At 50.4% G+C, this 27,535-nt stretch overlaps 2 protein-coding genes across 19 annotated transcripts in view; one reads left to right on the forward strand and one right to left on the reverse strand.

The window, feature by feature from the left end:
• Positions 1 to 498: 498 nt before the first annotated feature.
• On the forward strand, positions 499 to 21,307 carry TRAFD1 (TRAF-type zinc finger domain containing 1). 3 transcript variants are annotated; one of them, XM_074205780.1, is made up of 12 exons: positions 499 to 677; positions 975 to 1,035; positions 14,151 to 14,286; positions 14,405 to 14,458; positions 15,860 to 16,310; positions 16,506 to 16,772; positions 17,406 to 17,476; positions 18,170 to 18,430; positions 19,079 to 19,211; positions 19,729 to 20,059; positions 20,207 to 20,279; positions 20,468 to 21,307. In XM_074205780.1, the coding sequence occupies exons 2-12, from the start codon at positions 992 to 994 to the stop codon at positions 20,516 to 20,518; spliced, it is 1,872 nt and encodes a 623-aa protein (XP_074061881.1). In that variant the 5' UTR covers positions 499 to 677; positions 975 to 991; the 3' UTR covers positions 20,519 to 21,307. The 3 variants fall into 3 exon arrangements, with proteins under 3 accessions (XP_074061881.1, XP_074061879.1, XP_074061882.1); XM_074205778.1 differs by having other exon boundaries at positions 499 to 648; XM_074205781.1 differs by lacking the exons at positions 499 to 677; positions 975 to 1,035 and adding an exon at positions 10,866 to 12,492.
• A 938-nt stretch (positions 21,308 to 22,245) lies between these two features.
• Positions 22,246 to 27,535, reverse strand: part of HECTD4 (HECT domain E3 ubiquitin protein ligase 4) — a 192,534-nt gene continuing 187,244 nt past the window's right edge. For all 16 annotated transcript variants that reach the window (XM_074205763.1, XM_074205762.1, XM_074205761.1 and 13 more), the window contains 4 exons: positions 25,716 to 25,882; positions 25,267 to 25,462; positions 23,989 to 24,211; positions 22,246 to 23,759 (listed from right to left, as the gene is read on the reverse strand). In XM_074205763.1, coding sequence (XP_074061864.1) covers positions 23,623 to 23,759; positions 23,989 to 24,211; positions 25,267 to 25,462; positions 25,716 to 25,882 — 723 coding nt within the window. In that variant the 3' untranslated portion in view covers positions 22,246 to 23,622. The remainder of the gene's footprint in view (positions 23,760 to 23,988; positions 24,212 to 25,266; positions 25,463 to 25,715; positions 25,883 to 27,535) is intronic.

Consider the following 27,535-nt stretch of genomic DNA (forward strand, 5'->3'; position numbering starts at 1 on the left):
ATAAACATTTTGAGTTGTTTTATTGGTTTTCCGTCATTCCAGACTTTTGTGACCCCATGTGGGGTTTTCTTGGCAGAGATGCTGGAGTGGTTTGGCAATTCCTTCTGCAGCTCATTTTATGGATGGGGAAACTGAGTGGATTGGTAATAATTGGCTAATCATCGAGGTAATAAACCTTTGGGGAAACTGAGGCAATCAGCGCTGAGCCACTGGATTGGCTAATCATCAAGGTAATAAATCTTAGGGCAACCGACGGCAATCAGAGCTGAGTAACTTCTGGTCATGAAGGCCATTTATTTTCCCGGTGCATAGCAACCTAGCTGGGCCTTAGTAAACGCCCTGGGAGGCTCCACTTCCGAGCTCAGACACGCAGCGGGAGGAGCCGCCAGGAAGCGGACACGCCCCCGAGGGTCGGCCAGCCAATCGGAGACCGGGGGGGCGAGTCCTAAAGGCTCCTCTGAGCGACGGGGAAGAGCAGCCAATGAGCGCGGGGCCGGCTCCGCGGCGGAGCCAATCGGGGCCCGGCGGGTCGCGGTGGCCGGAAGCGGCGGCGGTGCTGGGGCGGTTGTCGAGTGCGGGGGCCGAGCGGGACGGTTGCCGCCGCCGCCGCCGCCGCCGCGGACGGGCCTTTCTCCGCTGCCTCCCCAGGTGGGCCGGAGGGCGGCGGCGCCCCGAAGGTGCGGGTGGGAGCGGGGGCGGGGGGCCCGGCCGCCGACGCGCCCCTCCCCCGCAGCGGGAGACCCCCCCGCCCCGGGGCCGCGGCGGGCCGGCGGGGGAGGGGCCGGGCAGCAGGTGGGCCCGGCGTGTCTCCGGGGAAGTGCCCGGATGAGGGGTCCTGGCGGGGCGGCTTCACCTGAGGGCGGAAAAGGCCCGCCCCCCCCCGCCCTTCCGGCCCGGCCCCTCCCCCGCCCGGGGCCACCTGCGCGCCGGCCCGCTCCGAGCGCAGGGCTGACTCCGCGGCCTCTCTCCTTCAGCTTCGGGCAAGTTCAAGATGGCTGAAGTTCAAGAGCCGGAGACGCAGCTGTGCGACAACTGGTAAGAGCGGCCGGCCGGCCCGTGCCTCCTGGCATCGCGCGTCGGGGCCGCCCTGTGCCAGGCCCTCCCGCGCCCCACAGGCACCGCGGAAGTTCTGGACGCTGCCCTTGCTTTGCCTTTTCCGGCCCCTGGGAACCCTTTGTAAAATAGACTGAGGCGCGCAGCGCGTCCCCAGGGCCAGGGCGCCTTCCCCTCGGCCTCCCGGAGCTTTGTTGGGCCTAGCCGTTGGAATTTACTTGTCATAGAAACTTGTTCCAGTCTTTGGAGAGGGGGTGGAAAAAGAGACGGTGGGGCTTTGGGCCCAGCATGGGAGCTGGAAGTGCCAGATTTCAGCCAAGTGCCTATTTGGACTTGTTCGGGGTGTTGGCGGCTACGTTTAGAGGCAGGACGGCCGATGGATGCTGCGCTGCGGGCCCTGGGCCTCTCGGGCCCTGTTTCCTCATGGACACAAATGGGAGGAGGTTGGATGCTCTTAGCCAAGGCTCCTTCTGGGCCTGGCACGTAATTCTGTCTCAGGAAACTTGTTGCCATAGAAATCCCAGAGTTGCGGCTGGAGGACACCTTCATGGTCGTCTAGTACAGTTGCTCCATTTTATTTTGAATTTGGGAAAGTCAGCTTTGTTTTATTTTCAGATCTGCATCCTCTCATCTTCCCCCCTCCACCCCCCCCCACCCCCCCACAGCTGAGAAACCAAGAAAAACGAAATCTGTTACAAATGGATATTGGAGCCAAATAAATTCCCTACTGGCCAACTTCCCCATTTTGTGGAGGGGAAAATTGAGGCCCTGAGAGGTTTGATGACTGGCTCCAAGGACACAATAATGGATTAGATCTGACTGAATATGAATATCAGTTACCCAAGTTACAGTGCAGCGTGCCCCAGGGGACATAACCTTTATAGGATAAGGAACCCTTAGCTCTCTGGAGTCTTCAGAAAGATGTTTTTAAATGCATAAAAGGATTACAGAGGATTACATACTAGGATTACAGAGAAACCAATATATTGAATTATCCTTATCAACACAGTATGTAAGTTCAAGGACCCCAACAAGCCCAGGTAATAAGGGCTGGCCTTAGAATCAGGAGCAGCTGGTATTCAGTCCTGTTTTTGACCCTAAGCTTTATGACCCTGGACCAGTCATGTAATGTCCAAGATGACTAGGAGAGCTTGTTAACACTGGATTATAGAGGCCTTGCTATTCTTTGCATCAGAGGAGGGAGTTTTCCACATTGGGAGTTCTTCCCATCCTCTCTTCCCTCTCCCAGTATGAAAAACTCCCCTGTCATTGACATGAGTTGCTAGGGATGCTTTCAGAATGGGTATTTTTATGATGCAGGGTCTCCAAGAGAGACTTCTGAGTCTCCATTAGCTACTCAGTGGGGGTAAGATTTTTACCCCTGTGGGCGGTCTCTCTGTGAGCAGAATTGTCTTCCCCTCTGATCCAGTCTTCTTACCATTGCCAAACCACAGAGGCTCAAAAAGCCTGCTCAACATTCTTCAGCGACATAGTACACCTTAGTGCTGGAGAGCGCTTCTCCAAACACCCAGCAGGTTTCCTCCATCCACCTTCACCCAGCCTCCAGCTGCTCCCTTCTCCCTAACCCTGGCTCTGTTCTGGCTTTCCTTGCCAAAAACTGCTTTAGGCTGCTATGTGAGAGACTGGTTTAATGGTTGGGGGGGCAGGTCTTGTGTCTCCAGCCCGACTCAATGCCTGTTCACATGGTTGGGTGACTGTTTAACAATTATTTGTGGAGTGGAGAAAAGGGCTCAAATCAGGATTCCTTCCCTCCTTCCCTCCTTCTCTCCCCCCTCCTCTCCCTCCTCCTCCCCTCTGTCCCTTCCTGTCCTTCCTCCTCCTTGCTGTTCTGCCTATTCCTCTGTCATCTATGGTATGAGATGGTGTGTGGTCTGAGCCCTCATAGCATTGTAAAATACCTTTGCAGTTGTTTTCTAGTTGGTCTTCCTGTCTCCAGTTTCTCCCCTCTCTTTCCATCTATTCCTGTCCTGAAGCTGTGAATTGATTGTTCTCGAGGTTAGATCAGGACTAGGTCACACCTCCACTGTCACTTTGGGTTAAACTGCAGACCCTCCCTCTGCTTAGCATGTAGAGCCTCTCCCATGAATGTGAGTCTGTCTTCCTGGGCTCATTGACCATCCTTGACCCTCACTCCATCCTTGCATTCTTCTCCATTCACAGCTTTGCTTCTAGCTTCTGGACCTTTGCCCAGCTCCTCTTCATGTCTATCTCTTGGAACTCCCAAGGTCCCCTCCTCCACAAGGTTCCCAAGATGCTAGTGCCTCCCCCTCTAATCTCTGTGTTTTAGTTTTTGATGACTCCTATAATGCTCCCTGAGACATTCCACTTTCATTAGGCAGACTGGGGGCTTCCAGAGTGCTGGCACTGGTGGGCCCTGGGTACAAGACAATGACAACAGCCTGAATGATTGTCGGTGGACTCTTTCATTGGAAAACATCAGTGCTGCTTCTGCTGTTAGAATGATGTTCTTTTTATCATGAATTCAGTCTTGAAAAGGACTTTTTCCAAGTGAGAAAACCACTACCAGCCCAGGAACAGCCTTCAGGCCCATGAGAATGTATAAATAGCTGTGCCAGAGTCACCGAGGCTGGGCTGTTGCTACCTTCCAGCAGAGCCAATGAAAACAGGGTGATTTCGAGCAAAGCTATTTATTTAAAGAAGAAGCTCAGGAAGCAAGGAATGTGACTAGGCATCCTCCAGCGCATTCTGCTTCCAACAGACACATGGAATCCAGGCTACTAAAACCTTGGGGATTGTTGGTTTACCCATCATTCCTATTTAGCAAAAGGTTAAGAGAATTTTTTAGTTGTGCAGACTGAGCTGTTATCAAGCTGGGAGCCCAAACTGGGCAACCTCAGAGGGAGGGGAATTGGTGGTACATGGCCCTTGGATTTGCCCAGAGCCTCCATGTGGCCAGGGACTGAGATTGAAGCTCTTCCTTTGGCTTGCTTCATGGGTGGGAGGGAGGTGAACAGTTCTGGGTGTTTACTGAAGATCCCTGTTTGGCTAATTGTGGATTGTGTCTAAGGTGATGCTTGCTCCTTCATCAGCTCTTTCTTTGGGCTTTGTGTACTAAGAAAAAGAGTGTGTGAGAGAGAAAGAGGATGTATATGGATCCATAAGACATATATATGTATGTACACACACAGAGTACATTTATGAAGTGCTGCTCATTTTATTAACTCCTAATGGCATACTCTAATGGAGAATCCTTGATGGCAATATAAAAAATTTACCACACTTCTTCCTTCTCCACTTCCCTCATCTAAGACTTTTAGATCAATATGTAGCTTATGGAGGGTGGGTTTTCAGCAGAACTTAACTGACCACCCTGTAGTGATCATTTCGTGAAAATGGTTAGTGTAGACCTGGCTTCCTGAATGGGTCTAATTTTATTAATTACACTTCAGAGAAATTTTATGTGAATTGGAAACATCCAACAAAAGTACACTGAACTTGTCTTCTTGCCTCTGTAATCTGTAATTAAAAACAACCACCACCACCATGTTTGGTGTTTTGTTTTTCTATCACTTTCATTTCTGAAAGCTTATTCTTCCTTTTCCCCTAAGTCCCATCCTCCAACTCCTCTCCCTGCCCCTGGGTGGGTGGAGGCATCCCTTATAGCAAACACTGATCAGGAAATAGTTGAGCCCAGACAACCAGCAGTCCACTCCCAGTGTCAGGGGTCCATGCCTATCTATTCCTTGCCCGGATCTCTCAAGAGACAGGGAGGTACATATGTATTCTCTTCTGGGCCAAGTTAGGTCATGATTTATATCATTTCTTCCCTTGTTTCCTTTTAATTTTTGTTGTCCATATTGTTTTTCTGATTCTACTTCACTTTGCATTTGTTTCTGTAAGAATTCTCAGGCTTTTTTGTATTATAGATAGTCGTTATTCCTAATGACACAGTCATAGTCCATTCCATCCACATGCCACAATTTGTTTCACAAACAATGGGCATGCATCTACTCTAGTTGTTTAGTATTACATAAAAAGCAGCTGGAAATATTTTGGTGTATGTAGGGCCCATCCCTGATAGGGTAGTATCTACCTAATAGCAGGATCAAAGGATTTGGGACATAGTAGTCATTTTCTTAGCATATTTCCAAATTGCTTTTTTTAAGGTTTTTTTTTTTTGCAAGGCACATGGGGTTAAGTGGCTTGCCCAAGGCCACATAGCTAGGTAATTATTAAGTGTCTGAAGCTGAATTTGAACTCAGGTCCTCCTGACTCCAGGGCCAGGTCTCTATCCACTGTGCCACCTAGCTGCCCTTAAACTCTATTATGTTGACTTGCATTTTCTCTTATTAGTAACTTAGAACTGTTTACCCTTGCCATTATATATCCTTTGTGGAATGGTTCCTGCAGGGTCTTAGATGTGTGACTCCTGCCCTCTTCCCTACCAATCCCAATATATTGGGATATCATGTCCTTATTGTAAATGTCTGATGTCATTTAATCAAGATGATCCACTTTTTTTGAAAAACCAAACATTATTTGATTGTAAATTCTTACTTAAACCCAAGCTGTGAAAGGTATATAAGCTTGTTCTTTTTGTTTTTTAATTGAGGATTTCTTAACTGTCTCATAGGTTATGTGTCTGCTGTGAACTTAATGTGGTGTATGGTCTTGGAAGATTTTTTTTTGCCAAACTATTTTTGATTATTCTCAGCAATTCTTGTTTAGAAGGAGATTCTTTCATAAATATTTTATTATTCTCATGTTATAACCCCCCCCCCCCGTATTGAGTTTGATAGTTTGTGATTTTTCCTTATCTGTCTCCTAATTTCCTACTAGTCTATATTTTAATCAGTACCAAAGTTTTTATAGTATTGCTTTATAGTGAATTTAAGGTCAAGAAGGACTATAGTCTCCTCATGTATTTTTTATTTTTTTTTAAATTTTTTTAATTTAAGGCAATGGGGTTAAGTGGCGTGCCCAAGGCCACACAGCTAGGTAATTACACAGCTAGGTAATTATTAGGTGCCTTAGGCTGGATTTGAACTCAGGTACTCTTGACTCCAGGGCTAGTGCTTCTGTCCACTGCGCCACCTAGCTGCCCTTGCCTCTTCATTTTTTATTGAACATCTTCCACCCCTGTTCTTCCAGATGAATGTTGTCATTTTGTCTGACTCTTGATAATTTGGTATGGCCCTTAGTTTGTAAATCAATTTAGGTAGTATTGTTAGTCTTCATCTGTGATTTTAAAAAATTCTTAACCTTACAAGAAGATATTAGTATGTCTAGGTCTGATGAGCCCAGACCCCTTGAAATTATTACTCTTGGGGCTTAGAAATGTACTGATCTAAAAAGAAATAAAAGTCACTTATAGATTCCTCTACCCTTCCCTGGGATCCAAAGAAAGCCCTGAGAATGATGTAGGGTAGATTGGTGGAAAGCAGAAGGGTGGTCTGTGTGCCACTGGCAGCTCCCAGGCAAAGACCTACCAGACCAGAGCTACCATAAGGCTCAAATAAGACTTAGCAGCTGCTGCTCTAAAAAACAGGAGAACTTGTAATATAGTATTTCCAAAGGCAATTTCCAAAAATTTCCAGAGGTTTACAATCAAGGATACCCTATCTAAAATTTACTATACTCCTTCAAGAGAAAAAGATGGATTTTTAATGGAATAGGAGATTTCCAAACTGAATAGACACTTTATTTTTTTAGGTTTTTGCAAGGCAAATGGGGTTAATTGGCTTGCCCAAGGTCACACAGCTAGGTAATTATTAAGTGTCTGCGATTGGATTTGAACTCAGGTACTTCTGATTCCAGGGCTAGTGCTCTATCCACTGCACTGCCTAGCCACCCCCCTGAAAAGACACTTTAAAATGGAAACTCAGGCACATTTGTTGAATTGGAAGAGAACATTGCGGTGGAGGGGGGATGAATTTTTTGCATATTGATAAGGAGAAAAGAAACAAATGGCTTTTTAAAATTCTGCTCTTTTTAAGGGTCATGTTGTGAAGTTGTTTTTAGTTGTGTCTAACATTTGTGACTCTTTGAGGTTTTCTTGACAAATACTGCAGTGGTTTGCATTCCCTTCTCCAGCTTACAGATGAGGAAACTAGGTTTAAGGGTTAAGTGACTTGCCCAGATTCACTCAGCTTGTAAATGTTTGGTCCAAATTTGAATTCTGGTTTTCCTGACTCCAGACTCAGCACTGTCTACTTTGCCATCTAACCACCCAATTAAAGGTCATAGAAAAAAGGTAAAAAGGACAGAGGGCCTGTGGATGGTTTGGTTTTATTTCGATCATCTTAGAAGACAAAAATGGGAGGGTCAGAATATAGACTTGAAGAAGAAAAGCATTATTATAATATTGTTAAAAGACATGACATGACATAATAAGGATGAGAACATATAGTCATAGAGGATGGGGTAGAAACCAGCATCCCACAAATTTCTCTTCCATCTGAATTTGATAAAGTATTAAACTCATCCTCCATTCCCCCTTCTCCCCATCCCTTGATTTCCATTTGGAAGTGGATTAAAAGGGAAATGGGAGGGTATACATAAAAATAGAAAAAAGAAAATCTTTGTGACTGGTTTCTCTGACAAAGATCTCATTTCTAAAATGTATAATTCGAATTATAAAACTAAGCCATTCCTTAGTAGATAAATGACCAAGGGATATGAATAGGCAATTTTATCATAGATGGGGAAAGATCAGGAGACTTTAGAACTGTGCCTGTCTTCTCTCCCACCATCTTGGCCTGAAGTGAATAGGCAATTTTAAAGCTGTGCCACCAACCTTTCTATAACCATGTAAAATTCTTCAAGTCACTAATAATTTGAGAAATACAAATGAAAGCAACTTTATATCCATTAGACTGGTAGAGATGACAAGAAGAAAACGACATGTGTTGGAAAGCTGTAAATTGATCCACAGGTTCTAGAAAGCAATTGCGAGTTTTATGCCACCTAAATTGCTAACTGTCCTTTCCCTTTGACCCAGCTATGTCACTCCCAGCTCTGTACTTCAGAGAGATCAAAGAAAGTAGATAAGGGTTTGTTTAGATGCAGAAATATTTATAGCAGCTGTAGTGACCAAAAATGGGAAACTAAGGGACAGAATTCCAAAAGGCAAATGACTGATCAGATTTGGGTTCTGAATTCAGTAGAATGTTTTGTGTCCTAACACAATGAAATGGACAGTTTCAGAGCAAACTGGGAAGAGAGTGGTACCAGAACGGGTGATTATACAGTGATTAACAAAAGGATGGAGGAAAAATGACTTCAGAACTTGGATAAGTGCAGAAGAGCAAGACATGACTTCTGCCAGAGAACTGATGGACTTAAATGCAGCTACATACATATTGGAGCATGGCCAATTTGGAAATTTATTTTGCCTGAACTATGTGTTTCTGATAAAAGTTTTATTGTTTGTTTTTTTGTTTGGAAGAGGAGTTTAGCGGGAGGGACAGATGATAAAAAGCCAGTTAAATAAATTAATTTTTAAAAATCTAAAAAAGTAATTTTAAAAAGTTGCTTATCCCCAAGTCTTATCAGTTTTAGTTAAAAGTTTCTACACTGTTTTTGGAAGCCAAGGCCTGGAGAAGGGATTGAAGTCAATTAGATATTGAAGTCAATCAGTCAGTCATTTGTCTTCTTTTCCCCTGGCAGTTACTCTCCTCTTACATTAAAGTTTTTGCAGGGGAATTTGTCCTTGGGGAAATGAGCTTGAAATGCCAATGTATCCAGTGCTTAGAGAATCACCTAGATTGTGGTGATACTTTTAGGAGCTGATGAGAGATTCCTTTGTAATCCTATTTTGAAGGACCAAATGGTAATTCTCTATGAGGATTGAGAGACTTGTTAGCAACAGTTCATTACTTTGTAGGTTTTTTTCTCTGCTAAACTAAGTTCCAATAACTGACATTAATATGTTGTCTTAAGGCTGATTTACAAAGTCCATTGTCTAATTTGATCCACACAGTATGTGTGGAGGTAGGTACGCTTTTGTCATCCTTCATCTGATGCCAGGCTCAGACAGGTTGTTACTTTTGTGGATGGCAAGCTCAGGAGGAGTCAGGAGGTGGGGCAGGTAGCCCTCAGAGGGTTGTCTTGAGTTCTGGTATATATTCTTTTAGGGGAGAGAGAGAGAGAGAGAGAGAGAGAGAGAGAGAGAGAGAGAGGGAGAGAGAGGATAATGGTCAAGGACTACAGTATCATTTAAAGGAATGAGTTGGGTGTTCAGCCTGGAGAAGAGGGAAAAAAACTTGGGAATTAGGAGAGATTCTCCCAAATAGTTTGAAGGATTGTCTTATGGAATAGGCAAGAGACTTGGTCTGCTTGATACCCAGAGGTTAGATCTGAAGAAATGAGTGGTACAGAGAAATTTAGGCTTTCAACTGCCAGGGGATCTGGGCACCTTCTGGGCTCTCCCCCTTGTTGGAGCTTTAACAGCCAAGGCTGGATGACCTCTCCTCAGGGATATTGTGGAAAGCACTTGTCTAGGTCTCAGCCTCATGAGTTAGTAGGAGTGGGCAGCTTGGAGATTCTCTGGCTTACTTCAAGGCCACATAGCTAGAATCAGAGAGGGCAGGTGATCATTGTGTCTCCTGACTCCAAGGCTGGCTCTTTTTCCACAGTGGGAAGCATCAGATGAATAAATTGATGTTAAGTGTTCTGTAAATAGTAAGTTGTTATTTTATTGCTCCACAATTAGTTATCTTCATCTCTCCTGCTAGAATATCCTCTTGTGGAGGGGCAAGATTGTCTAATTCAGTTGTTTTCCATCTGTTTTCTGGAATCCCCTGGAGGTCCTTGAGACCCCTTTTTACAGGATCTTCAAGTTCAAAATTATTTTTATCATGTTATTTGCCTATTAAAACACTCCCTTTTGTGGACAGAGCACTAGCCCTGGAATCAGGAGGACCCGAGTTCAGACACTTAATAATTTGTGCCCTTGGACAAGTCACTCTTTTTTTGTTGTTGTTATTAAAAATTTTATTTATTTTGAGTTTTACAATTTTCCCCCCAATCTTACTCCCCCCCCCACAGAAAGCAATCTATCTGTCAGTCTTTACTTTGTTTCCATGTTGTACCTTGATCCAAATTGAATGTGATGAGAGAGAAATCATATCCTTAAGGAAGAAGTCTAAGAGATAACAAGATCAGACAATAAGATATCAGTATTTTTTCTAAATGAAAGGGAACAGTCCTTGAACTTTGTTCAAACTCCACAGTTCTTTTTCTGAATACAAGATGGCACTCTCCATTGCAGACAGCTCCAAATTGTTCCCGATTGTTACACTGAGTGAGTCCTCCAAGGTTGATCATCACCCCCATATTGCTCTTAGGTTGTACAGTGTTTTTTCTGGTTCTGCTCATCTCACTCAGCATCAGTTCATGCAAATCCCTCCAGGCTTCTCTGATTCCCTGGACAAGTCACTCTTAAACCCTTAAATTAAAAAAAAAATTAAAAAAAAATAGGGGTAGCTAGGTGGTGCAGTGGATACGGCCTCAGACACTTAATAATTACCTAGCTGTGTGGCCTTGGGTAAGCCACTTTAATTCCATTTGCCTTGCAAAAAACCTAAAAAAAAAAATTCTCCTTTTTCCAATTACATATCTTGGGGAGGTTAGATTTTCTTCATATACTTTGACCAAAACAACACTTGTACCACAACATATTGAATACAGAAACATTATGAGAGTCAGACATTAAAAGAGATTTGCAGAAATATGTATGACAATGCCATTCTTTACCCAAATTATATTTTTTGTTTTTTGGAAAATTGTTATTTTTTTGTTATTTTCATTTTTAAATGAATTTGCAAATTTTTGATTTCTAATATGGTGAATATCACCATAGATAATTGAGATAATTAAGTTTTGGGGGGCCTTTGAGTAAGGGGTTCCTGAGACCAAAAAAATTTGTAAACTTGTAGTCTCATTTATCCTTTTTTCTTTTCCAGTCTTAATTGTAGAAACTTAATCCTTATTAATTGACCTGAATTGGTTCATTGTTCTATGGGTTGGGTGTGTTCTGCTTTTGGGAGGGGTCAGACTTGGAAAAACCAAACCTGGTCCAGACTTCTTGGCAGCCAAATTCATATGATTGGTGTGTAATTAGGAGAGGGAGGTGGGCAGAACCTGGAGAGAGTGAAAAGGAGGGAATTAGCTTGAAGATCCTAGACTTGGGAACTGAAAGGGACCTTTGAGAACAGGCCTTCTTGGTCCCCTTGGGAACCCTTTGCAGAATAATGATGTCATATGCATATGATAAAATACATAGGGTTTCTAAGAAAACCAGTAATATTGAAGTACAGTTTTTAAAGTATATCATTTATAAAAAAGCAAGTTAATGTTCCCTGTTCTAGAATATTGATGAGGAAGCTGACCCACAGTGGCCTATTGAGTTTAGAATCAGACCCTAGGCCGAACTGAAGCCTCCTGGTCCACCTTTATGACTGGACCTAATGGAACCCAAATCAGCATTCCCCTCAGAGGCTGATGGAGGGTCAGTGCACAGACATGTGAACTGGGTTGTTCAATTGAAGGTGTTTCCCTGGACCAGAAGAGGTCCCCAGCAGGGTTTTGTCTTGTCTTTTTTCCTTTCTGTCCTCTCCCATCCACTTTTCTTTTCCTTTATTTTTTTCAGTTTTTTTTTTTTTTGCATTAAATGATTTGCCCAAGGCCACATAGCTAGGTAATTATTAGGTGTCTGAGACTAGATTTGAACCCAGGTACTCCTGACTCCAGGGCCGGTGCTTTATCCACTGTGCCATCTAGCGCCCCCCTCCCCTCCCCCCAGCTTTTTAAAGTTTTAATCAGAAAAGCTGGAAAAAGGCAGCCTGTGTTGTAGTGTGGCCCTATGGAAGCAGTGTTCCAGGTGCATTATGGCTAATTTAGTTTGAATAACTGGGTCACTTCTCTGAGAGGGGAAGCACTCATGTTGTGTGTGTTTTAAGTTTGTGAGGCCGGGACTCTTTGGGTAGAAGCACTACAAGCCTTTTTAAAAAAAGCGCTCATGTAGTGATTTCCTTGACTTTAGGGTGATAGTGGTACAGAGGAAGACTCCTCTCCCTGAGTTCACATCTGGCCTCAGATCCTTACACGCTGTGTGACTCTGTTTCCTAATCTGTAAACTGAGGAGAGGAAGTAATGAAGTTCCTCCAGTGTCTCTGCCAAGAAAACTCCAAATGGTATCCAGAGTCGCCTTGGACTTTAGGAGGAGCTGATTCTTCTTCATCGTTCTTGAGTTTTGAACTTGACCACTTCAGGACTGAAAAATGACTGAGCATCATGGAAGAGCTGTGGCTCTTACAGGGTTGCACTAGATTGACGTGGGCCCTGGGTGAGTCTAAGTCTAGTGAGGAGGTGGGAACATGAGGCCTAAGTTGGTGCTGGAAAAGTCTGGATTGGATGAGTGAAGCACAAAGCAGATGTGAGGAAGTAGAAGCAAAGGTGAGAGGGCTGGGGCGCTGTGGGGAGGCCCCAACACTGCATTTCCCACAGCAGACTTGGGAGGCAGGTGCTCCTTGTATCCCCATTTTGGAGGAGTGGATGGGCCTGGGAGGTTCAGGACTCAGGGAGGATGAGTCTGGATTTGTGTTCAGGTCTTCCTGATTCCAGGCTGTGTGCTCATGGGAAGGAAAGGCTCATTGGGCTCACAGTTTGTTTTCTTGTGTCTCATGAAGTAATCCACATTTTTTTCCCCTTTTTCTAAGTCTTATCGGAGCCTTTTGTTTTCATATGATAGTTGTTTCTGAATTCAAATTTCCCCTTGTGACAATGAAAAACAATTAACAGCAAAATCCCGTAAGACCTAGATGTTGGCTGACCCTTGACGGCTTTGGCATCCTGTCAGTCTTCGAGCATTATTAAGTGCTGTGTGTGTGTGTGTGTGTGTGTGTGTGTGTGTGTGTGTGTGAAGACCCCCCCCACACACACACAAAGTCAAGACGGCCAGGGCTGATGATGGTGGCATCAGTCCCTCCATCCTTTTTCACCAGGCTTCTCTGAATCTTACTCAGAGCATTGCTATTCTCTGACCCTTGTCTTACTAGGCCTAATGTAAGAGGCACCCATTGGTTTCTAGTTCTTTGCTGCCACATTACTACTACTATTCTAGAGTGGTTACTCTTATAGCTCTACCTGGGTATATGCCACCCTGTGCCCATGTATCTGAATTGGAGACTTCCGGGCTAGTCTCCCCCACCACCACCACCAAAAAGGCATTGAGATTAGTTGACTTGCTCAAGGTCACCCAGTGACCTTATTAGGTGTCTGAGACTGGATTTGAACTCAGGTCCTCCTGACTCCAGAGCTGGTGCTCTATCCATTGCCCCACTTAGCTGCCCCCCATCAGTCATTTTCTTAGGAGAATTGCTTACTGGAACACTTGGCATTGAAGTCCTTATCTTCCTATAACCCTTTCAAGGATCCCAACTTTGCCATCTACCACATCGTAGGGTATGAGGTGAAACTTTTAGTTTTTAACTTGCATTTTTCGGATTCTGAAGCAATCTTTTCTCTACCTTGCATTTCTATTTTGGAGATTCTGTTAATCAGGAAGCATTTATTAAGTGATGAACCCTGTGTCAGGCCCTGGGGAGAGGGTGTTAAGAACTGAAGCCCCCTATGACTTAAGGAGTTTCCATTCTCTTCTGTGGGGGATATTATTATTCAGGGTAACATGACACAGGAATGGGGTTGGTGAGGAGGTGGGGATGGTCGCCTTGGACTTCGGGAGGAGCTGATTCTTCTTCATCTTTCTTGAGTTTTGAACTTGACCACTTCAAGTTTTATTTTTTCTTGGATTTGAAACCTGAATCTGTTCTTGTGTTCCCTAAAATAAGTCACCTCTAAATTATGGGATAATTGTGGATTATTCATTCTGTGGCAAGCCAGAAAGACTCAAGAGTATTAGATAGTTCTCTCAAAACTTCATTTTCTAAAGCAGGGGAGAGATGAGGAGAATAAAGGAGAAACATCCTGGAAAAAGAGTTGAGCCAGAGCGCCCAGCCTGAAGGGCCCTGGGACAGGCCTTGGTGCTAGGAAGTAAGGGAAAGGGAGGCAGCTGTCAGTAAATAAACCCACTGTTATTTTGTCTGTTTCTATAGCAAAAGAGAAATTCCCATGCCCAACTTTACCATCCATGAGATTCACTGTCGACGGAACATTGGCATATGCCATGTCTGCAAGGAACCAGTTCCCAAATCTGAAATGAAGGCCCACATGGAGCTAGAGCATATCCAGGTAGTTTAATCTCTGCCCTCCAAAGGCACAGCTCAATAGCCCGGGGGTGGGGGGGGCACGGACGGACGACGAGCTTCTCTTCAGAAAACAGACTTAATCATTCTTCACTCTCACCCAGGTGACCTGCAAGTGCAACATGAAGATGGAGAGACAGCAGTTGGCAAATCATGAGGTGGGTGCCTTTGTCCTCCAGGAGGAGGTTGGGCAAGGTCTCCAAGGCCTGGCCTCCTTTTCTGTTGGGAGTGGTTCTACTAGGACCAGATGGCCAGGGGCCCTGAGACTCTGCCCTCAGGGCTCCAGGGCTGTAGGGCTGTGGCTTCATCAGGTGTCTGATCCAGTCTGGGGGAAGGCTTCTTTCTGACTGCCCTGGTTTTCTAGCTACTTATACCTGAACTGACTCTCCCAGAGCCTTTGGCGAGAGACCCATGTCTCCCTTGACTCTGAGGAGATTTAGAAGTGTCGGGTCAGGAGGGCTCACTTGACCTGCTGGCTTGGACCAGAGTAGGGAAAAGCCAGGTTAGGGCTGTCCTGTCCCAGCTTTAGTCTCCTTGTGTTGAGATTCTGTAAAAGCTTTTGATGGTTTCTAACTGATCTACTCCTGGAGAGAATTTTGTATGACTTCAGGGAAGGGTCTTGGGGGGGATCAGGTGAGCTTATAAGCATATTGATTTATTAAGTGCCAAACAAGTAAAGCCCAGGCCCCAGAAAACAAGCCACTGTAAACCAAAATGCAACATTAGGGAATCTGATTTCTAATTGGAGGAAAAATTAGGGATTTAACAAGTTGGGAAGGGTGTAGGACCAGTTTTCATATAAGAAATAAAAGTTGACTGAGAGGTCTTTAATTGTGAGAAAACTTGTTGCATTGATCTTGGGATCTAACCAGGTTTCCACTCCTAACTTCAGCTCCTTGTTTTAGGGGCCTCAGCAGCAGGGAAGGGGCGGTCTAGCATCCAGGCTGGGCAGGGCTGGGGTACAACATTGTAACCAGGGGGTCTCACAATTGCATAATTGAAGAAAGTAAAGGCAGAATTTGGAGGAGGCCCATCAGGGAACGGTGCTCGTTCCAGAATCGAGTCACAAGATGGCATTTGTGGGATTCCCTCAGTTCCCTCGCCAGCATTGTTATTTCAGGGCTTTAGTTCAGAAAGTTGGTGAATTTGGAGCCTTCCTCTGCTCTCTTGGCATTAAGACTGCAAATGACACAGGAATGGTGCTGCCTAAAATCAGAGCCTTCAGCATCCAGGCCAGGAACAGGTCCCTTCTTTTCCCATGCCCTTCCTGCGCATTTATGTTCCTGGTCACCTCTCTGGGTTACTGCTCGGAGGAGCTCATGCCATGCGCATGTCCATAGAGATTGGGAAGGGGTCTAGTCAGCAGAATCCGCTCAGCAACCTGGAACAGTTGAAGGAAGCTGAGGCCCGGCTGGGGTGGGGTAGGTCCTTGTGGGAGGAGAGGTGGTGGGGGAGGGCCTGGTGCCCAGAAGGAGCCCCATCAACTGGGCTGGCCGCTGCCTGGCGCAAGGACGTGGCCTGGGCCACCAAGGCCAGACTCCGGCTGCTGTGTTTTTCAGGCCCTGGAATGCCCCTTGAGGCTTGCTGTCTGCCAGCACTGTGAGTTGGAGCTGGCATTCCTCAAGTTGAAGGACCATGAAGAGTACTGTGGAGCCCGCACCGAACTCTGTGGCAAATGTGGCCGCAATGTGATGGTGAAAGATCTCAAGGCTCACCCCGAAGTGTGTGGGAGAGAGGGGGTGTGCAAGAGAGAGGAGCGAGCCAGGCCTCCCCACGGCTGTGAGAGTGAGGAGGAGGAGGAGGAGGAGGAGGAGGAGGAAGAGGAAGATGGGGCCTGGTTCATAGCCCAGACTGTTCAGAACATGCTGGGACCTGAAAATGCCACCAGACCTCTTCGGAGACTTTCAAGGTCCCTGGAGGATCCCTTTGAGAGCTGCCTCTTAGCAGACCAGAGGGCAAGAAATCCAAGCCGAGGGGCTGGGTTGGCTGTGCCGCTCAACCAGAATCGAGGTGAGGGGGGAGGGGCTGGAGGTGGAGGGGGCCTGTGCTGGGCGGGGGTCGCTGCTGCCAAGGGGTCTCCTAGGGGTCTGGGGGGGGTGCTCTGGCTCCCTTCCTACTCTCCTCTTGGGTGACAGGACCTTTCCCTGCAGGCCTGGCTGGGAGTGCCCACCCGCCTCTAACTTCTGTCTGCTGGTTTTGCTCTAGATGAGAAACCTGAGAGGCACCCGGGGAACAAAAACCAGCCGTCCCCCCTGGCATCTGGGGAAGATGCCCATCTGGACTACATGCTGGCCCTGAGCCTGCAGAGTGAGGGTGGCACCCCCAGTGGCACTGCCACCCACCTTGAGGACTTCTGGAGGGCCGTGTGCACTGAAGACCTCGGCCCCACCGTGGGGCTGGGCAGGGCCCAGGATGCCAACCTGCTCTACACGGAGCCTTTTCTAACTACTGAGGCTCCAAAGGAGTCAAAGAGTAAGTGTAAAAATTAGAACATGGCTTGAGCAGGGAACCCAAAGGAAGAGCCAGGGCCCCTCTGGGATGAGCATTTCCTGCGTTGAAGGGAGAACTTGAAGGGCCTGTCTCTGATGGAGTCGGGTCCTATGCACGCATGAGTAGGTGTCCGACACCCAGGCTTTGGGTGGGCTTTGCTTTTGCTGATTCTCAAAGCACTGTCAGGACTGAGGACAAAGTATCTCATTCCCTTGTGTCCCTTTTGTGAGGATTCTGACCACCCTTTATTTTTATTTCTTTTTGTGAGGTAGTCAGTGCTAGTGACTGAACTCAGGTCCTTCTGACTCCAAGGCTGGTCTCTGTCCAGTGTGTCCCATAGCTGCCCTGAGACTCTTTTGAGGTGCTGTTTCATTCTTAGATTATAAAAAGAAACCTCTGGGGCTGAGGCACCACTTTTATCACCTCATTTTTGGGGATAGTGTAAGCCTTTTGAGGTCTTTGGAGGGGATTGTGTCCCCTCCCTCATCCCTCCTGACCAGAGCAGGCGTGAGAAGCTAATGAGTGGGGGTCTGGTATGGCCCAGTGGGAGTTGGCCCCGGCTTAGGGAGAGCCCAGCTCAGTCACCCTGACTCTGGCCCTGTTACCTCTGGGCAGATAATGAGACCATGCTGCCTTGTGAGTTTTGTGAGGAGCTCTACCCTGAGGAGGACCTGATTCTCCACCAGGTAGGGTGGGCCTACTGTGGGGAGGGGTGGTCTACAGACAGATACTGGCCTTCTGTTGGGAGAAACGATGTGCCAGGCCTGGGGTGGAGGGCTACCTGGGGATAGCACCAGCTTCCTGCCAAAGGGGGCTTGAGTTGAGTCCAGGAGTTTGATGGAAGCGGGGAAGCTCAGAGAAGAGCAAGTTTGGAACGTAGGTGAATTCTGTTTAGGACTTATTGGAGTGGAGGGGTCTCTGGGTCGACCAGTTTGAAAAGTCCAATAGGCAGTTAGTGATGGGAGGCCGGCGCTCTGGGCGGCTCTGGGGGCTGAACTCTTCTCTCCAGACTAGGACTGGTGCGTGGGTCTGGGGGTCCTCTGTAGAGACAGAAGCTGACCGAGATTACTGAGTCAAGAGAGAGAAGAGTAGAGGGTCCAGGACAGAGTCCCCAGGACGGGATATGGGGAGGGGTCAGAGGACTGGAAGGGGGAGGGCTGGACGAAAGACTGGCCAATTTGGGCCATTGGGAGATACTTTGAGGAAGGAGTCTAGGAGGCTGGCACTTGCTGGACAGGTGTTGGGAATCCAGCCCCCCCGCCAGGGTAACTAACCCCTCACTGGGGTCCAACAGCTTGGGGTGGGGGAGAGCTGGCCTGGCTGTTTGCTGGGTCATCTTGCTTTCCCTGGAGTGACTGACCATCGGCTTGTAATGGCAGACGGGCTGTAACCCGGCGAGCGCCCTGGCTTCGTTCAGTAAGCGGAGCTCTCCCCCGAGCCTGTCTCAGGACCGAGGGGACCGTGAGGACCACGAAGTGCGGCTCCAGAGGTTCCTGGACCTGCCGGCCACCCGGGCCATCAATAGCAGGTTTCGCTCCCTGTTGGACCTGTCAGCTGCATCCTCTGGGGAGAACAGCATCATCATTCCCTGTGAATTCTGTGGCGTTCAGTTAGAAGAGGAAGTCCTTTTCCACCACCAGGTACGGCACTCCAGAGATTGCGGCTGCATGGGGACGGGCCTGGAGGGTGTAATGGGCAGGGAGGTCTTCCTGGCCCTGGCCTGCAGCTGGTGCCCGACGAGGCATCCCTGACACCAGACTGCAGTCCCCAAGATGGGGGGGAGCTGGAGGTGAGCATGGGCAGGTTCAGTCTCTCCCCGGGGCCCCCAGCTCTTCTCTCAGAGAGGTGCTTGACTTGGGTGGTCTGGGCTCCCTTTGGCATCTTTTTGTGAAGCATAATATGAAATGTGAGTCTTGGGTGCAGCGTTGCTTGGTTTTCCCCTTCAGTGTGGCAGATGGGCCACCGTCTAGACTGGCTTTGTTCTAAGACCTGGCTAGTGACGGGGCTCTGCCTTGGTCAGGGCCCTCTTCCTGTTTAGCCGGTCTCAGGCTGGCAGCTCACTGCCGCCCCCCCGTGGCAGATAGATGGTGGCCTCTAACGGAGATAAAGTGGAGCCGGTACTGAAGCTTGGGGGGGGGGTCCCAGAACTTCTCATGCTCGGTGTTCCCTGGGGCCCCTCGGGGTTGCCTTGCCTGGGGAGATCATTGTCTGCTTCTAACCCAGCAAGAGGCTGTGTCCAAGCTGTAGCCGTCTTGTTCTCAGGGCCTGGTCTGGCTTTCTCCTCTTAGGATCAGTGTGACCTCCGCCCAGGCAGCGGGGTGCCCGACTGGCTGCTCCCTGCCTACAAGCCACTTCCTAAGCAGGACAACTTGCAGCAGGAGCCATCCCCCGAGCTGCCCCGGCGGCGGATCAGACACCAAGGTATCGGTCAGGGGCTTCCGGCTCAGCCTGGTCTCTCCTTGGGTGCTCCAGAGAGGAGAGCCTCCGGGACCTCTGGCCCAGCGGGTACATCCCCTGGGGGACCCCTTTGCCCTAGATTTGGGGGAGGGGTCTTTGAGCCCACCTCGGTCCTTGACTTCCTCCTGTGGGGAGTCATCTGCCTGGGACCAGTCTGTTTGGATTCAGAACATCAATTCATTTTTCACAATTGAGTTGTAATCCATGAACTAGGAGGCAAAATTGCATTAGAAATAATTTTGGGGGAAAATACCCACAGGTCCTCGTTTCAGGCCTCGGTGCAGCCCTTGGGTCGGGCTGGTGCTTCCGAGGGAGGAGGCCAGGGCCACACCGGCTGGGCTCCAGGGAGCTTGGGTTCTTCTTATTCATTCCCTTGGTATTCCTGCCCCTGCTGAAAGGCCATCCCCGGAAGTCCTGACTCTGGCAGCACTGGCTTCCTTAATCACGGGGGTGGGGGTGGGGGTCTCTTCTCCCCTTTCAGGAGACTTGTCTTCTTGCTACATGGATGACATCCGGCAGGAAGCAGCCAACAAACAGACATACCCCCTGCCCCCCAGCAGGCCTGCCAACAGCATAGGGCTAGCCCGAAACAGACTGCCAAAAGGGGCGTCGGACCCTCGGCCCGGGGTACTGCCAACCCCTCCCCGCGTGCTGAAGGCCAGCAACCTAGAGAGTCTGGACACGAGAGGGCAGGGCCGCAGGAACCACAGCCTGACCACGGGGCCCATCTCTGTGGTGCGGCCTACTCGAAGCTTATACCCTGAGAATTATGTGCCCAGTTTCCCCCGGGTACCTTCAGTGAGACACATAAGGTAAGGAGTGGGGGGTCCTCTGTGGGAGCATCCCGGAGAACCAACCTGCAGTTTGAGCCAGAAGAGTCACCGCTCACTGTAGTGAGCCCTTCCCTGAGACCTGAAGGTCCCAGGGACTGGCCTCAACTCCTTTTCCTGGCTTTTCAGTGTGAGAAACGAGGTGGGAAGGAGCTCACGACTCACCCCATCTGCTGCCAACTTCCGAAACAGGACCACAAAGGTAAGAGTCCTCCCCGTGAGCTCCTGCCCCAGTGACCACCCAGCCCAGCAAACCTTGCCCCCCCCAACCCAGTGGCCCAGGGCCCTCTCCCTTGGCTCGGGTTTTCCCTTCGGTATTCTAGAGAACTGGGAAGGGTTGGAAGGCAGCGGGAGTGGAGCTAAGGCTCCTGCTGGGTTGTGTTTCCACAGACCAAATCTCCTAAACCAGCGGCTGGCGATGCCGAGGAAGAGGAGGAATAGGCTCCGGGCTGGAGACGGTCCGGTTCTAACCCTCTTCTGTGCACAGTAGTGCCTGCGCTGGTGCAAGAAGCCTGCTCTCTGATGTTCCGACAGAGAACCTTCTATGGATTTTAATTTTTCTAGGCAACAATCATTTTCTAACTTTTTACATTGTGAAGTGGTCAAGCGGGGAGGATCGTTCAGAGCCCAGCGGAGGCCGTCGAGAGGTCCATTTCTGCCTACGGGCTGGTGCCTAGAGGTGACCGAGGAGACCCTGCCCCTCCTCCCGGGGCCTGTTCTCCCGGTGGCATCGTGGGGGTGGAGGGCGGGCCAGAGCTCAGGCCCGACATCTGCCTCACGTGTCGTCTGGGAAGTCTGTTCCCCATCACCGGAGAGGAGCTCGGCCCGGGGGTCTCGGGGCTTCCCCGTGGCCAGTCTGTCACTCCTGTTCTCTGTGCTAGCTTTGAAATTCACGTCCTGAACGCGAGACTCCCCTGGGTCACGGGACGAACTGCAGCCGGCTGCCATGTTCTTGGAGGCTTTAAGCCAGTGGCCCAGCGTCTTCTGGGTCTTGAGCAGCAGGGCCCCGGGAGGAGTTTGCCATTTAGGGGATCTTGTCATTGGCTCCCTGGTAGCCTTCTGTCACTGGGACCCCAGGGTGCGCCTGGGCCCCAGCAAGTGATTTTCACCCCCCCCCAAAGCCATTCTACAGTTGGCTCTGAAAATTAAATTTCAGAGTCCCTTGTTGTTTTTTAATTTTAATTTTTTTTAAAGTTCCCTATAATGGAAATAAAGTTTGTACTAGAAGTACAGCCTGGCCGTGGTGTTTTCTGTCATCGGTGTATCAAGAGGTCATGGCTGGGTGCCCCACCCGCCATGTTGATGAGGGGCAGAGGACAAGCTAAAGCAGCTGGCCCTCACCCACGCTGACCAAGCGGAGGCAGGTCATCGCCACCTGGGATTGGGGAGGTCCCGATGACTCGGGAGAGGCCTGTATCTGCTTAGACTTGGGCTGCAGGGGGGGGGGGGCTGGCTTAGCACAAGTGGCCACTGGGCGTGTGCCCAGAAGGGAAGTGGCTGATGCTGCTTGGTGGGTGCCCACCCCCAGAGCTGGAGATGAGAGGGAGGCCTGCCTGGACCAACTGGGGAGTAAATGGTTCAAGCGCAAAGAAACCAAGAGGATTTAAAAAGTGTTTAATTCAAGCCGCCTGGAGGCCTTTCAAGAACGTCAAGGCCCCCAAAACATCATTCCGGGGACCCCTCGGCCAGGATCAACAATAAATGACCTCAGAGAAATCAAAACTGGACGAAGGTTATTTATTGTGGACGTAGCAGGTGGCAGAAGGAGCACTGGGTCAAAGGAACCATAAATAAGGACAATAAATAGAGGCCGCGCCGTGTAGCCTCCGGCCGTGGCGCCTCTGGGAGGGGGAGCAGGGGACGGGGGGAGCAGCAGGACTCTGACTTCTCACAGCTGTCATTGGCGGGGGGCAACGGGGGGGACATCAGCGTTTCAAGTCTGCTCAAGGAGAGGATGGAAGGGGAGGCCGGCGAGGGGTGTTGACTTCTCCACACCCCACTTTGCCCTTTCCACAGCAGGGACAGACGCTGCCCTGGCTTCCCCCCTGAGGCCGAAGCCAGGCTGGGGGAGTGGGGGTAGGGCGAGGATGGCACCAGTCCCCCAACCAGAGCCTGCGCCCCTTCCCTAGAGGGGCTCTGGCCACCTGACGACACACTCGCTTCAGTAGTAGAGGTTAATCCTGGCCTTTATTTTAGAAGACTGGGGGCGCATTTCTATATATGCATATAGAGATCTCTATATATATGGACGTATAAAACGGTCAGTAATACCTTGGCTAAGAATGGGGGGAGGCGCAGCCGCAGCTCTAACCCTCAGACGCCCACCCGGCCCCGTTCACGGCAGGGCAGCGCCGACTTGGACCACACAGGGAAAGGAGGGGCTTCTCGCAAAGCCTCGGCTCCCGTAGTCACAATAATATACAATAAATACAGCTTTGCAATTCCATGAGACCCCCGGAGTCGAGCATCCGGGGAGAGCTGCTAGCACTGCGGGCCCGGAGGTGGCGCCTGAGCAGGAGGACGCGGGCCCACCTCCTCACATGGTTGGCAGACAGCCGCAGAGGGTTATTCCTATTTCTGTTCGCTGGGAAGCGGGGAGGGGCTCTCCCCGGTGGCCCAGGCCCACTCTGGTGCTCGGGATAGTCCCCGGGACTTGTCCCAGGGGGCGGGAGGGCCTCTGGCAGCCCCCTCGGAGGTCTGCGGCCCGGCTGCCAACTTCTCCATTTCGGTCCCTCTTTCACAGCTGTGTGTGGCCCACTTTTGCCCGGGCCCGGGGCACAAGAACAGGAAGCCAGAACTGTGCTTGAGTGTTGCCCTTGGGAAAAGGCCCCTTGGCCGAGTGGGGAAGGGGACCCCTTGCCCGGCCCAGCTGCTGACCACGCTCGGGCTGACCTCTGCCGACTCAGGGAAGGGTCCTTCCAGTCCACAGAGGGTCAGAGGAAGGCCCCCCCCCACCCAGTGACTACAACATAGCTGCTTTTTCACGGGCAGTTTGGAGATCCGCAGGTCCGCCGGCCTCTCCGACCCGCTCGCTCCTTGGCTAGCTGGCTCTGCCAGGGGCAGAGCAGAATTGCTTCTCCAGCACAGGCCCCTGGGGTCCGCTGAGGAGGCTGGGGACGGGGTGAGGGGCAGGAGGAGTCTGCGGTGGCCGGGAGCCCAGGTGGGCTGAAGGCAGTGGTGGGGCCCGCTCCCCTCCCGAGGGGCCTCTGTCTGGCTGAGGCTCCTGTGGCTATCCGACGGGTAGCTGGACTCCACGCCTGGAGATCAAATCACATGTCACACCGCTTGGTACTAAACTAGCCTACAAACGTTCCACTGATGAGCGAGGCCGCCGAAGAACCAACCCGGCATGGGACTGACGGGTACAAAAGGTGGATTTCCGGAAGGAGAGGACACGATGGGCTGCAGAGAAGCCCCGTGTCCCAGCTCCTCCCAGGTGCCGCCTTGCCCCCGGCGGGCTTCCCGGGCTGGCCCGGGGCTTCCCCACGGCCGCCCCTCCTCGCGCCTCCACGAGCCCTGATCCGGGCTCTCTCCCTCGCCTCTGCTCAGCCACTCAGGGGGTCCTCCCGGTAGTGAATGGCACAGCGCAGTTTCTCCAGCATGATCTCCAGCGATGAGTACTGGGGAAGCTTGATCATGAACATGCAGGTTTCTACACGGATGTACCGAGAGTCCGGAGAGCCTGTGAAGCGACCCGTCCCCGACAATGGTCAGCTGCCCTGGCAGGTGATGAGGTCAGCCCCACACCCTCCACCCACGCCCCGTGTCCCAGGCCCATCTGGTCAAGGCTAGGAATGACGTGGGCAGCCTCACGGGGCCTTTTAGGGTCTGGGGAAGCTTGTTGTATTTTTCGGCCTCACTTTTTTTCTTAACCAGCACAGGGCCCTGGAGTGACTTGGGAAGAGACATACCTGCAGTGCCATCTGGGGGTGCTATCTTCATGGGATATGGGGGGACATGGGCAGTGTCAGGGCCCCCGTCTTTGCAGGGACAGGTGAAAGGGATTCGCTCCTGGTTGCAGGCAAACTTGATGAATTTGCAGAGCTCCTCCTGGGCAAACATCTCCAAAGCACCCCAGAAAAACTCGATGTGCTGGTCGGTCTCCATCAGTCCCACCTGGTACATGGTATGAGCCTGGGGGGGGGCAGAGTCTGTCACCTTGGGGTGTTCTGGAAGGGGATGCAGAGGTGGGACCGGCTGCAGAGGGGCGCCTGGCCACGGCTCTGCCTCTGGCCCTTCCTCTGGCCCTTCCCAGACCCGCTGTGAACCCCTGGGTCACTAAGCCTGGGCTTAGTGCAACGAGGGGGTGCTGAACACAGGTAGAGGGAGCAACACCCCTGCTGATGATGTCCAGGGTGGCCAGGCCAGAGGCCCTTGGATTCCTGCAGTCACCCTCCCTTCTCCCCCATCTCCCCAACCTAACAAGCCCCCCCAGTCCCCTTGGAGCTCTGATGGATGCCAGTCCCTGAAGGGGCTGCTGGGGCATCATCCATGGAGCACTGGGCCTGGAGCCAGGAGCTCTGCTTCATGACTTCAAATCCAGCCTCACTCCTACCAACTGTGGGACTCTGGATAAGTCACCCAACCCTCTACCTCAGTTTCCTCATCAGTAAAATGAACTGGAGAAGGAAACAGCCAACCTTCCAGAGTCTCTGCCAAGAAAGCCCCACCCCGCCCCCCATGAGGCTCTGAACTCAGCATCCCCAAGGTCTCCTCATTCTGGATGTCACAGACATTTCAAACCCAACACGGCAGAGAAGAGCCATCACCTTCCTCCCCGTCTCCCCTCTTCTCAGCCACTGCCTGCAGCACCCCCACCCCCAGGTGTGGAGGACACCTCCCGACCGCTGTCCCTTTCTCTCTTCTTCCAAGGTCCCCTCCAGAGGTGGCCCTCACTCTGAGTGGTCTCCCTTCCTCCCGCCTCTGCACTCCAACCACCCTTTATTGGGGAGTCCCATTTGAATCCTGCCTGCCTCTGCTTTACTCAATGAGCTCCCGATGACTTCTGGGATCAAATACCAAATGCCCTCTTTGCTATTTAGAACCCTTGACAACACTGTTCCTTCCTGTCTTTCCACAAACCCACAACCATTGACCTTCCACTATTTTCTGGCTCCAGACTTTGCCCATGGGGAGCAGGGTGCTGGGGGGGAGGGGCAAGGCCTTCTGCTCCCGTCTGAACCTCCTACCTTCAGGAACTCCAAGTTGATGTATGGGAGGCCACAGGTGCGCAGCTCCATCTCCAAGGGAGTGAGGCTAGTGAGCAGCTGCAGGGGGATGATGGAGCCCAGGCCTGCCCGGACGGCCATCACACAGTCCTGGTTCTGCAGCTCGCGCAGCCGCAGGTTCCGGATGGCCGTGGCATAGACGTCTTTGTTCTCCCAACTAGCGGCGTGGGGAGAGATAATGGAGATAGGGAAGGTGTGAGTGAGCGTGCCAACCAATCTCACTGTCCCTTGGGGAGGTCTTCTGGGCTTAGGGGGATGGCCCAGGTGAGCTTGCTCAGGTGTTGTCCCCAAGCCTCCCTCCCAGCCTCCTTCCCCACTCTTACCATCTAAGCCCCTTTCCAGTCCCATCCTTCTTCACACTCACTTCCCCCAGACTCTCCACCACAGGCAGCCCTGGCACCAAGTCTCACCCAACTGGGATGTGCCTTCCTCGGGAGCAGAGTTCCACCTCTTCGCCGGTCATGGTGAGGTAGGTAAACTTGCAGCACGGTTTGTTGGGGGAGTCGGGGCTCTCAGTGGCCAGATGCTGGGAGGCGATCTCGGCACAGAGGGCTTCCAGTTCGGTCTCATCATTGATCTAGAGTGGGAGAGAGTCAGTCTGGGAGAAGTGTGCTGGTGAGGGTGGGGCCATCCGGCGTGATGATGGGGGACCAAGGAAAGATAGCAAGTTCTCCTCTGGCCAGTCCCACCATGCTTGTTATCACCCCAAGAAGAGAACACAGCCCCGGGGCAATGGGGTTTCCATACCCTAGAAACAGACCACCACTGGGGTTGCAATGACCTGGATGAGGCTTCTTTAGTCCCTCCCGCTTCTGTCCTTTGGTGAGCTCACCCACAGGGTGGTGAGAGTGAGGACCCCTTCTGTGATAGTTAACTGTGGAACCCCTAAAATCCAGCTTCTCTCAGAGTGTGCTAGCCGGGAGACAGAGGGGTGAGGGAGGGGAGGACTCTTAGAATAGAGAATGTCAGAGCTAAAGCTTGAAGCTGATCTAGCCTCCTCTTGGATATACTCAAACCCAAGAGGAAAGGGATCTGGCCACAGCTGCAGAGCTTATCCGGGGCACCACCACAACCAGCACCAGGATCCCCATTTCCTGGGTGCAGTCTCCCTATCTCTGCTGCTTCTTCCAAGATAAACATTGGAATTATCTCCAGTCTGTGACCCCATCCCAACTAGAAGAGCAGTTGGATAGAAGGAGAACCCAGACTTGTTCTTTTGGTGGGACTCTTGGCAAGGACTCCATAAACTTCTAAACAATTTTCTGCTAACTACATTTCAATGGAAAGAGTTTCTGGGGGGGGGGGGGGGTGGAGGGGAGGGAAGCAAGATTAGGGGAAAAATTTGTAAAATTCAAATAAATTTTTTCTTTTATTAAAAATAAAGAAATAAAGTGAGAGAACCCCCCGCCCCCAAAATGAGATTCTGAGAAGGGGTCTCAGCTTTAGCATTCTGCTGCCCAAGGTCTGGGACAACAAAGAAGGTGAAGAACCACCTCCAAATCATGAAGTGGTGGTGGAGGGGCAGCTAGGTGGTGCAGTGAACAGAACAACGGCCAGAAGTCAAGAGAACCTGAGTTCAAATTTGGCCTCAGACACTTAATAATTACCTAGCTGGGTGACCTTGGGCAAGTCACTAAACACCACTACCTTGCAAAAAAAACTTAAAAAAAAGAGGTGATGGATGTGTGGAGGAACCAAGGCTCGGACTGTCGGAGTGTCCCCTTGTCCTTAGAGGGAAGCATTCCTTCTCTAGAGACTCAGTTCCTCAGGGTGGAAGAGGCTGGTCAGGAGGTGGCACCTCTTAGAGATGTGGAGATGCTAAGTGGGCTTAGGGCCATCCTCAGCTGGGCGAGAGCCCCTGCCCCAGTACTGAAGAGTGACCCAGGGGAATCAGCTCAGGACTTGCATTTTTACTGCCCTGGAATCTATCACCAAATTGGAACAGAGTGGAGACCTATGAGGCAGGCCAGGGGCTACAAGAAGGGATGGGGGGGCCTCTCCTGCTCCAGGCCAGCCTAGTGAACAGAAAGGGTATCCACAGAAATTCTCAGGCTGGAGGAGATCTTGAGGGTCCTTTGGTCCATCCATCCTTCCCTAAAAGCAGAAATTCTAGAGAAGGGGAGACACTAAATTTCTAAGTGGGATAGATGGTCCAAGAAATAGGGGAGAATGCCTCCTTCTTGAGTTTCTGTGCATGGCCCTAAAAGTAGGGACCCCCCCCCCCCAACCC

The sequence above is a fragment of the Macrotis lagotis genome, chromosome X, assembly GCF_037893015.1.
Source record: "Macrotis lagotis isolate mMagLag1 chromosome X, bilby.v1.9.chrom.fasta, whole genome shotgun sequence".
NCBI lineage: Eukaryota > Metazoa > Chordata > Mammalia > Peramelemorphia > Peramelidae > Macrotis > Macrotis lagotis.

Excerpts from the sequence above, each read along its gene's own strand:
- TRAFD1 (XM_074205780.1), top strand. The coding sequence starts at position 992 with ATGGCTGAAGTTCAAGAGCCGGAGACGCAGCTGTGCGACAACTG. Across the intron at positions 14,459-15,859 it reads AGCAGTTGGCAAATCATGAG|GCCCTGGAATGCCCCTTGAG; the intron begins GTGGGTGCCTTT and ends TGTGTTTTTCAG. Across the intron at positions 20,060-20,206 it reads CCTTCAGTGAGACACATAAG|TGTGAGAAACGAGGTGGGAA; the intron begins GTAAGGAGTGGG and ends CTGGCTTTTCAG.